The sequence below is a fragment of the Balaenoptera acutorostrata genome, chromosome 17 (genome assembly GCF_949987535.1).
Source record: "Balaenoptera acutorostrata chromosome 17, mBalAcu1.1, whole genome shotgun sequence".
Classification (NCBI taxonomy): Eukaryota; Metazoa; Chordata; class Mammalia; order Artiodactyla; family Balaenopteridae; genus Balaenoptera; species Balaenoptera acutorostrata.
This window is the reverse complement of record NC_080080.1, coordinates 67,609,185-67,620,932: the sequence shown is the minus strand read 5'-3', so window position 1 is coordinate 67,620,932 and position 11,748 is coordinate 67,609,185. Positions and strand designations below refer to the sequence as shown.

The 11,748-nt window shown below is 41.8% G+C and overlaps 1 protein-coding gene across 7 annotated transcripts in view; it reads right to left on the bottom strand.

Moving 5' to 3' along the window:
* Nucleotides 1-6,664: 6,664 nt before the first annotated feature.
* The window catches only part of NCOA2 (nuclear receptor coactivator 2), a 275,517-nt gene continuing 270,433 nt past the window's right edge, over nucleotides 6,665-11,748 (bottom strand). For 6 of the 7 annotated variants that reach the window (XM_057531960.1, XM_057531965.1, XM_057531961.1 and 3 more), the window contains one exon: nucleotides 6,665-10,576. In XM_057531960.1, the coding sequence (XP_057387943.1) occupies nucleotides 10,565-10,576 (12 nt within the window). In that variant the 3' untranslated portion in view covers nucleotides 6,665-10,564. The remainder of the gene's footprint in view (nucleotides 10,577-11,748) is intronic. The other variant, XR_009005784.1, reaches the window with a different exon arrangement.

Genomic DNA, 11,748 nt, shown 5'->3' with positions numbered 1-11,748 from the left:
GACTCCGGGCTCTTTCTTTGGTCTTGAAGCTGGGCAAGCACAGGCCTTGGAGGCCTGCGGGGTGCAGCCCAACATGTCCTAAGGCAATTGCTTCTTCACTGTGCCATTTCGGATTACTAGAGTTGCATAGGGATGCTCTTTCTGATAGCTGGGGAAGCCTGTGCTGTTTACCCAGACTTACACATATTGTCTGCCACTCAATCAAACCTCCTGAGGGAGCTCCCCGGCGGTCCAGTGGTTAGGACTCGACGCTTTCACTGCCGTGGCCCGGGTTCGATCCCTGGTCAGGGAACTGAGATCCCACAAACCACGTGGTGCAGCCACAATATAAGAAGAAAAAAATTCTGAGACACACAAAAAAGCCTTACAAAATAAAAAAGAGAATGCGCTTGCCAAGTCATTGGCTGTGTACCTGGTGCCCTGTTCATCTGCTGCAGCAACAGTACCACCTCCAGCACAGGAGCCGTGAGCAAGAAGTTAAGTCGGTTAAATCTAGGATAGCCTATGGTTGTTCTCCAGGCTGCATCGCCGGGGGCCACGCTGGTGAATTACAGGGACTGTATCCCGCATCCTTTAGGTCTTTGATGGTGGTGCTCATCTGTACCATTCCTCCTCACCCCAAATCAATATTGTTTTTGATTTACTGCCTTGACTGGAAGTCGGTTTTGAAGTTTCCACTGGGCTTTCTCTATAGTCTAGAAGCCCAATACAGGGGTTATTCCAACTGCCAAGTATGTAAATTTCTCTTGCACACTTGGGGAACTGGGGGGGAAATGTCCCCTGGGAGGTCCATGGAACCAATGGGCCCACGGTGAGGGAGACTTCAGCCAGGACTCCATTGACTACCTGGTTTCTTGGACCCTCACTTGGACAGAGGTTCAGGATGATGCTTGTTTTCGCACGTCAATGTCAACTCAGATCCTGTGCCCATAATCCTCCCAAGTGTCTGCTTCTTCCCCTTCCCCCACTGTAGAGTCACCCAAGTTAATGACTGTAGCTTCCTTGGGAGAAGCCTGGGGAATCATCATGATAAAGATCCTGGCCGTGGTGTGGCAGGGTTCTTACTCCTAACAACCTGGCCATCTGTTCAGTCAGTGGGTTTTAGATGTGAAAATTGGCTCAGGTCTGAGAACTGATCAAGGGACCATGACTTCTTGTGGAGGAGACTGCATTCAGGCTACTGCTCTCCATTCTTTCCTGTTTTGATTATAGATGTTAAGTCGATAGCTCTTAGTAGGGAAGAGTGTGTCCCCTCTGCAAGCCCAGAGTTTTGGGGCCTTCAAAATCAGCAGCAACCCTCTAGATGTCTCTACCCACATTTCAGGGTCCCAGGTTTTCCTACCAGGGCCCTGCCTTTTGCATAACAAACCTGCCTTAATCGAGCATTTGAAAGCTCTAATAATAAGCTCTTTAGCCTGCCACTCAGCTGTGTCTGCTCTTCCACTGCAGGAGAGGTTCTCTGGGTGCTGCCATAGAGGCTCTGTAGTCTTATTTGGTGTTAATTACCCCTAAACAGCCCTCATCAGCCTCATTATCCCTCTGCAGGGCAGCAATCCAACTTGGCAGTGACCAGCCTTCTCCACGGTCTTTGTAGGCATCCCCTCACCCCCAAATCTTCTGAATGCCTTGCATAATCCCACCTGCTGTAGCCTTCCCCGTCACTGGCACGCCTTCCGAGGTCCCCATCAGTGAAATCTTCGGCAACTGAGCCACCACCTTGTGCCATACTTGCTGACCAAGATGATGTCCTCTTCTGCTGGCCTTGAGTGAGCCTCTCCCATGTCCCCATCTCACTGCCTGCTTTCTTAGATCACTTATGTTACTCTGCACCCTCCAAGAAGCAGTCGCCGAGATGCCATTAGATGTGCAAGCGATTTATTAGGTGAGATGCTTGAGGGAAAGTAGGGAGGAATCCAGAGCAGGCCAGAGGAAGGAAGATCCCTTAGAGTGCAACAGAATTCTAAGAAAGCTTGGCAAGGCTGTGTAGAGTCCTTGAGGCAAAACTGCTCATGAGAGCAGTTCCGTCTCCTGGGGGGGGGGGGGGGGGTCTGCCTTGTTATTCCTGCTGCACCTACTCATTGGCTGGGAGCTGCCTGGGGGGACGCGTAGTGTAGCAGCTGGGCCCCGGGCTGCGCACACTTCCCCTGCACAGCAGATCTGAGGGCTGTGTGTTCATGGCTGCTGCAGTCTGTTTCGCGTCACGGCTTGATGGAGTGTGGTGATCCTTGGCTCTGTACTCGTGTTTTAGAGAGAGGCACTAAAAGATGTTTGGAAGCTTAGTGTACGTGGGCTGGATCGCCAGTTGTGGGCTTTGCTGTAAGGTGACCTGGGATTTTTCATGGGCAACCGGAGATGTTAGTCTCTGTGTGTCTTGCCTTTGCAGCTGCTCAGATTCCCTTGTGAGGACACTTAGGCGACCAGGCAGGAGAGTGTGTTCAGGAAGCTAATTTGGTGAACATTCTAACTGTAGTATTCACCTAATAATATCCTGTTTTCAGTATGGTACCACCCCCTGATCCCCATTAAACTTTTCTGGAGAATACACCTTAATTCTGCTGCCCAGGTTGGGAAGGTTGTTTGTTTGGAGTGGATCTGCCAGGTTCTTAACTAGGCTTCTCATGCCCACATCCAAAGACATCTGCTCATTTCCGAGTCTTTGAGAAATTCCACAGTGAAACTTTGTTTGCTTCTTGCCATTACTCACTTTGGCTCAGCACTCAGCTTTGTCAGGTCTACAAAATGAGTTAGCACTCTTCCATTTGCTTTCAACTGCTAAACCTTTTTTTAAAAAATTTGATTCTTTTCATTTTATTTATTTATTTTGGCTGTGGGTCTTCGTTTCGTGCGAGGGCTTTCTCTAGTTGCAGCAAGCGGGGGCCACTCTTCATCGCGGTGCGCGGGCCTCTCACTATCGCGGCCCCTCCCGTTGTGGGGCACAGGCTCCAGACGCGCAGGCTCAGTAGTTGTGGCTCACGGGCCCAGTTGCTCCGCGGCATGTGGGATCTTCCCAGACCAGGGCTCGAACCCGTGTTCCGTGCATTGGCAGGCAGGTTCTCAACCACTGCGCCACCAGGGAAGCCCTCAACTGCTAAACCTTTGTTGGAGTAGTTTCTATTCCTATTATCCTTGTCCTTGTGGGTTCGTGCTTTTGTAGAAAGGCCTTTACTGTTTTAGTGGGATTTGGGTCCCACTAAAGTGAAGTGAAGTGAAGTCATGGGTCCAATCCTCCATTTTTAATTGGTGTCTTCAATAGCCTATTAGCTGGTTTCCGTACAGACTTTTCTCCACGCAGTAGCCAGTCTTTTAAAAATACAAATTAGATCGCATTACTCCCTTGCTGAAAACTCTCCAGTGGTTTCTCAATACACAGAATAAAATCTAAATTCCTTGCCTTGGCCTATAAGATCTTACGTGATCCGGCCCCTGGCTTCTTCTTGGTACTCATCTCCTACCTCTCACCCCATCAGTTATCTTCTCCAGCCACACTGACTTTCTTGCTGTCCTTCAGACATCAAAGCTGGTTTCTATCTCATAGTCTTTGTATTTGCTGTTTGATCTACCTGAAACATTTTCCCCCCCAGATTCTTACAAGTCATGCTTCCTCACTTTCTGATCTCTGACCGAATGATTAAAGGGTCAATTTATCAAAAGAACATATAACTGTTATGTATATATGTACCTAATAACAATGTTTCAAAATACAAAAGCAAAGATGATATAATTAAATGGAGAGACAAATGTACAATCATAGTTGGAGACCTTAACACTTTTCTCTTACTGATAGAAAACTAGGTAAAAAATTAGTAAGGGACTACTTACATGCTGTTTACAGGGTTTAAAGTAAAAGGATGAATAAAGATATAGCATGCAAAACGAATCCACCATTAACATGCTTATATATCAGATGAAGAAAATAAGATTACTAGAGATAAAATAGGGCATTATATAACAATAAAAGGGCCAGTTCATCTTGAAGAAATGTTTATGTGCCTCATAACACCACTTCTGACTACAGGAAGACAAAATTGACAGAACTAAGAGGAAAAAGAAAAACTCAAAGCCATTATTGGAGACTTCGACAGGATAAAGTAGATGAAATGTATGGGATGTTGCTAAAAGCAGTAAACAGAAGAACATTTATAATCTTGAAATACATGTATTAGAGAAAAAAAGGTTGAAAATTGATAAGCTGTTCATACAACCTTAAGAAGTTAGAAAAGAGAAACTTGCCAAAATAAATGAAAAATAAGCACAAGCACAAAAAAGGTTCAAATGTGCAGTAAGTGGGATAAGAGGACATCTCAAAGAATGCTGTGGATTTAAAGAGGAGGACATTTTAAACAATTTGCCAGAAAACTCCAGGCATATGGCTTCAGTGGTGAGGACTACTCAAAATTCAAAAAAATACCAATCTCACCAAATTTATACAGACCTTCGCTTTGGAGGTCAGAGAATTTATAGTCCCACTGAAGTCCACGGAAGTATTCATGGCTATACTAAACTTAACTTTTTGCCAAATGGATGAATGAGAAAGTTCCGTATTGTTTTTATTTATTTATTTATTTATTTTTGGCTGTGTTGGGTCTTCCGTTTCTGTGCGAGGGCTTTCTCTAGTTGCAGCAAGCGGGGGCCACTCTTCATCGCGGTGCGTGGGCCTCTCACTGTCGCGGCCTCTCTTGTTGCGGAGCACAGGCTCCAGACGCGCAGGCTCAGTAGTTGTGGCTCACGGGCCTAGTTGCTCCACGGCATGTGGGATCTTCCCAGACCAGGGCTCGAACCCGTGTCCCCTGCACTGGCAGGCAGATTCTCAACCACTGCGCCACCAGGGAAGCCCCCGTATTGTTTTAGTTTGCATTTTATTGATCACTAGTGATGGTGAGCATCTTTTAATATTTAGCAGCCATTTTTCACTCTCATGTGTTCATAATCTTTACTTACTGCCTATTATTTTTCTCATTTATTTTTGTGAACTTTATGTTCTTAACATTAGTTTGTTTCCCATTACACTTGCTGTGTCTTCCGTTTAACTTTTTTGATAGAATATGAAATTTTTATAAATTTATTCTTAATAATTTCTTTGTTTTGTCTTTTAAAGAATGACTTCACTTTTCCAACAATGTAAACATGTATTCTTCTAATTTTATATTTCATTATGTTTACACCCTTGATCCATATGAAATTTGTTAATATTGTGAGGTAGGGAGTTAACTTCTTTTCTCCAAATGTGGCCAACTGTCTCAACACCATTTTTTTTTTTTTAGAACAGAGACTCCTGCTGATAAGAAATGGCATCTCTATCATATATTTACCTACATACAGCGACCTGTCTCTGGGCTCTATACTGTTCTTCTGATGTATTTAGCCATTTCTATGTAAGTACTCTACATTACTCACCAGTATGTTATAAAATGTTTTTAGAAGTCTTTTTTCTTCTATAACGTTCCTATTATTGTACATCTTATCTTCCAAATGCATCCTACTTTTTGGATTTGCACTGGAATTGTAATAATGCGGGGGCAGGAATTGATGTATAATATTGGGCTTTCCTTTTCTAGGTTCATGGCATGCCTCCCCTTTTCCAGGTCTTTTATATCTTTTAGTAAAACTTTGCAGTTTCTTCACAAACGTGTTTCACACTTCACGTTAGGTGTAATCCTACTTTATACTCATTGTTTATTGGTTATTATAAATGGGGATTTAAAAAAATTGGTTATTAGTGTGAATGGAAGTTAGTGATTTTTGTATGTTCCAGCCATCTGACTGAGCTTCCAAGAGCTGGTTGGTAGATTCATCTGGGCTTTCCCTATAGATGGTCAAATTGGCTGAAAATGTTTTACCCCTTCTATTCCACTAGCGATGCCTAAATTCTTAGCATGGGTAGTGGGCCTCCTTAGTTTGTTCTGATTTTAATTCTTTTAATATCTCACCATGAAGTAAGATGTATCACAGTGGGATTGTATCCGATAACTTCAAATAACTTTGGGACATTTACTTTGCCTAGAGGTTTTACTTTTCCTTGAGGTTTTCTCATGAATGTGGGCTGAAATTTATCCTATGCAAATTTATCAAACAGCATCTATTAAGTTAATCATGTTTTTTTTTTCTTTTACTTTGCTAATATAGTTAGTAGCATAGGTTTTTCTAATCACGCATTTTGTTTCTGGTATACTTTAAAAATTGTATAGTATTATATTTACTATAATATTTCATGTAGTTTATGACCTGGGTTTTAAGTATTATACTTGCATTGCTTATCAACTATTAACAAACCAATCAGTCATCTATTAAAACCATCGTGATTATTCTAATGCATAAAGTATAACCTTAACAAACAAGCCAGTCAGAAGTCCACATTATTCTCGTACATGTTTTTGGAGAAGTGGGGACGGGCAGTGGTAGCATCGTTTAGGACTCACTTAGATCGGGCCTGTATTTGCCATGGAAGTTGTCAGATAACCTTAAGCAGGACAAACCCCTCTTGGCTTCAAACTGAAAATCTAGAAAATGGGTCATTGAGAGGATAAATGTTACCATGCTGGGAACAGTGTCAACTACTGTATAAACGTTGGAAATTATTAAATGACACGTCAGGTAATTTTATATTTAACTGCAATTATTATGAATGAAGGTACAATATAAACACATGAAAATCTCCAAAGCCATGTAAAACCCGAAGGCATTAAAATTTATTAAATGATGCAATAACAACAGAATTCTTTATTTACAATAGCATTATTTAACATCAAATAAGCAAATAGCATCAGCAAAGCAATATTAACTTGCATAAATGTATTTAAAATTTCTCTGAATATATCTACCTTTTGCATAAACTGCTCACACTAGAAATACAAACATCAATGCAGGTGAACAAAGTGATGTTCGGAGTCAACTCCATTTTGAAAATAAATCACAACCTGAAACACTGTAAGCTTTCTCCTGAAGAACCATAGTTAATATATTGCTTAATTTTACCCTTGTATAATCTTTTCATATACACACATCTCAGATGCAACTTCATGAGGAACTGTACAAATAAAACCCACAAATGGCATAAGAAAAAAAAAAAAAAGACAGTTAAATGTTTGAAGAAATGTATCATCATCACCATCCGACAACATAAAGGTTCGGTGATGATGCACTTATTCAAAAAATTGTACACAGTTCACTATACAAATATAATACATCGGACAGCTATGTAGGAATATACAAGACTTAAAAACAGATCTAAGGCATTATGCTAGATTTTAGCATTTTGAGGTTCTTGCACATAGCTTTTACCTGTAGTAAGAAACTTAAAAGATTTCATTTTAGTCTATAAAGAAACACCAGGGAGAAAATTCTAATTAAAATCGAAGCCACTACAGTAATTTTCTTTTGTGCAGAGAATGCTTTGCTCTTAGGCAGCATACTACCATACAAATACTAGAAAATTTTAAATTCACACCAACAATTAATGGCTTAAGTTGCATTTCAAAATTGATTGTGTATCTTTGGGTTCTGCAAGGGGATCTGTGCCACCCATTTCATGTGTTAAGCCCATAGGAACTCCGTTTTTAAACACATTAAAAACTGCATTATATTAACTGCAAAAACATTGCTTTCAATTGTTACAGGCCGTAAGAGATACACGTGGGAGGGGGCATTTTCATCTTTGAGTTCAACGAATTCATTGCAGGAAAACAGCTCACTTCACTTTTTCAACTTACCACATCACATGAACACGTAGATGAGTTTCACAACCAAGTTAATGTATGTATACTTTTCACATTATGTGTTTTTCACATTTAGTAATATAAGTAAAACACTGATTATTTGTTCTATTAAACGAAAACCAAGTACTCAGTCTAACAAGTTTATTGTATACAGCATGAGAAATACTGATCATGGAGGGATTGATTTGGCTTTTGCTTCTGTCACGATCAATGTGATCAGAGGATTCCTTCACTGACTGACTTTTCTTCTCTTAATTAGATGTAAAATCCACGACCTGATCTGCGCCGTAAGAGAACAGATCATCTCTTTTCCTTCAAAACGGTAATGATCATGAATTATTCCAAATTACCAGTATCCCAGGTTTGCAGATTTGTCTGAACTGGGACTGACAGTAGAACACGGTGGGCGGAGGAATAAACAAGAACAGGTACACAGGTATTTTTGGACAGTGTTCTAGTGAAAAGGGACTTAGAACTCAAAACAAACAAATCCAGCTTAAACTCCATTTCTCTTCCGTGCTGTGTGAAGTTAAAGTCATTCTAATTCACGCGTTTCTAGAGATCGACTTGGAACTGGTCACGTTACACCGTGTATGACATAAGCCTTGTGGTGCCAGTGAGGACACGGAGTTCAGGGCCAACATCTGCCCGTGTTTTTCTGTCACAGTTGGGCGACCCAATGGTTCGGTTGAGAAAAGCAGAGCCTTTCAGGAGGGACATGTGAACTGGTGGCCCCCAAGAAGTGCTGTTCCTCGGCCACCTCCCTGCAGTGAGACCCCCTCAAGTGGAAAAAAGTAGCGAAATGCAAAGTTTCCGAAAATTTCTTTAGTGTGGAACCCCGCTTTCCGACTGTCTCCTTACCGGTCATCTTTGGGCTATATCTCTTTCCATACGTCCATAATCTGTACATATAGAGAGAGATATACGTATAAATAGGGGTAGTTTGTATATTTTTCACCCTGCCACAAATAAGGAATCAAATTTCAAGGAAAAACCTCTCTGTTCCTAAAAAGCCTGGCTAATGAGATATAAAATGCTTTGCTTTTTTAGACATCCAAAAAGACATCATTCTGAAATTTAGGTAAGAAAGTATGTGTATTAGGGGTTGGGGAGAAATTGCTCAAAAAAGGTCACCAGTTTCTTGGTATTACAGTTGTCTGAAACTGATGCCAATTAAGAAAAGAGATTGTTCCCCTACCAGAGTGGGCAAGAAAAACAACCAGAAAAGTGGCCTGCTTAGTAACACGTAGTCTTCCTAAGGTTCATTAAGAAAGAATATAAACATATAAAAATCAAGAATCGGTTTCTATAGCGGCTGCATATCATATAGATTAGATAAATGACTTATGAGCAGAATCACAAGGTTTAGAAAATAAAAAGTCTTAAGTCTACAAATCAGGTCTAATCGAGGCCGTGACAGCCTTTACAAAACACCTTTAGGAGACATCGCTATGAAGATATCTAATTTTTAATACTGAAGTACCTCATTTTGGAGTCAATTCCACAATATGTATACCTCACAAAAATTATACAATTAAAACACTTAAGTTCTCAACTTAAATTATTGCTCGTTTACATATAAATTGGATTTTATGTACCTTACAAAACTTCGGCTTAGTCAGCACTGCTAAAAAACAAAATAAAAAACACATGGTGGAGGTGAACTCTGTCGTGATGTCTGCTGTCAATTTTAAGCACACTATTATTTTCTCCTGTTTGGTGGACCAGTGTTGCTGGGGAAGAGAATGAATATGCTTTCAAAGCAGGTGTCCAAAGTCTGATGGGTATCAAGTCCTAACTTTGCTCCTCTCCTTGCCAGTGAATGCATGTTTCTGAAATGTAAGAGTTAGCAACTGTTAAGTGGCTGGCAAAACACGTAAGGAAATACTAAAGGGCTTACCTGGTTTCTGTTGCTTTTATTAAAAAAAAAAAAAAGCATGAGAGTGGGGAGAGCTGGGGAAGGCAGAGGGGAGGGGAAGAGGCAGGGTCAGATGCAAGAGGAGGTGCTGATTCAGGCTGTCGGATCGATCTAAGCGAATTTGGAAATGAAAACTATTTCTTCTTGAGTCATGATTTGGGTGAACTGGTTTGGTTTGAATCAGAAAAAAAAAAAAAAAAAAAAAAAAGGAAAAAGTACTTGTTACTGTTAACAGCCCTCCCACAGGCTCAAAGCTTTTCATCTGTTCAGTAACTGGAAACGCTTTCCGACATGGTCTCGAGAGCTTTCTACAAAGATACAACTACGACTTCTTGGTCTTCACTTCTTGGGTGTCTCTGTACATAGGGCGCGGTCCATGGTGTCTCCCCTGCTTTTATCCCAAATGTAGGCTTAGCTTAAAACATCTGTAGTTTGATTTTTTTTTTTTAAAAATTCTTTTCTTTCCCCCAGAAGAAATCTTACTCTTTTGGACTGGACTGGTTAGCCAGGGAAAACAAAGCAAGAAACCAGTGTCTGGAACCAGACAGGAACAGAACAAGAGCATATGGGTGTTTTCCTTAAATACATACATTTAGATACATTCAATCTGACACGGGTATGAAGTCTGCCTGTCAACATTTACTTTGCAGGAGAGATCTAAGTTGCACTAAGGTGAATGCAGTGAACAGACTGACAGTTGTCCGGACGCGGGCTGCAGACCGTCTGTCAACACAAGAGGCAGCTCCTCCTGCAGCAGCCGAGGGGACTCTACCGGGGCAGCGGGGCCCAGGCCCGTCTGCCCATCTTGCTCTGGCGGGACTGGATGGCAGGTCGGTTGGGTGGAAACAAATAGACGCAGCTCTCCAGGCTGGTAAGCATCTTGAGCAAGTGAGCCCAGTCAGCTGAAGAAAGAAGCAACCAGCTACCTTCAGTGTCAGCAGTATTTCTGTAGGAAAACAAAGAGAGAGTGGTGTAATAGCGTGGAATTTTTGGTAAGATCATCATGAGGCCCATCACAAAAACATCAGACCGCTTGGCCGGCTTAAATAATGCCCATCACAAAGGCTGCATCCGGATGAGTTACGCTGGATTTTGACGCAGATGAGCAGATGGCATTGATCCTAAGTGAACACAGAGAGTGGTTCCCACAGCCGGCGGATCCTGCACGCTACTCCGAAGGGCACAGACTGCAACGGATTTCCCATCCCTCCTTCTGAGTGACTGCTGCTCTCTCACCAGTGACACCCGCCTCTGCAACAGAGATCACTGAGGTACCTGTGAGATACCCAGCTGCTGAACTGCCTGCTCTTCGACAGCGTCCGATCCAGAAGGGGTCACTATTTTCTTCATCTCTCCTCAAATCATCCAATACAAACCCACGTCCTATAAACCGTCCCCTCGTGACTCTCCCTTACTGCCACACTCCCATGGAGGACCACAGGCTTCTCCCCGGCTTCTGCAGGCTAAATAAACTGGGGTTTTTGTCGTCATCACCGTCATCATCATCAACTCGAAGCTGATTTGAGTTAGTGTTCAATTTCCAAAACACTAGGAAATAGAAGTAATTACAGCTGTGCTTTCTTTCTACAAGTGTCACGTGGCTGAGCAGTAAACTCAGTTTTAATATACTGAAATGCATGTGTAGTAACAGTATGGTAAGTCCTTATATATAAAAGGAAGGATCTTTTGGTTAGATAAAATAACTGCCCTTCTCGAGGTTTTGGTAAATCCATGGTTGTATATTCTAGCTCTGCTTAAAGCAAGATACAATTTTAATCTCCATTCCAGGATAAATGGAACACCGATTCCATGTATAATGGATCACAGCGGTTTCTAGTTCAAATAGAACCTGATCACCAATAAAAGTTCTGAAAAGAGCTCTTTGCTTCACAGCAGCAGCAGCAGGGTATGTTACAGAGGCAGGACGAATATGATGGAAGCCTCTCCGTGTGCACACCGGCAGCACGGTGACAAATGCAGAGTGATTTCCAGCTGTTGTTCGTGAATTAGGAGGGATACACTGCGCATATTATTCTCTAAACTTCAGAGTCTAAAGGAAACCACCAGAGTGTCTGTGACAGACTGTTCTCTGGCTTTAACATTCAGCATGAACAAAGT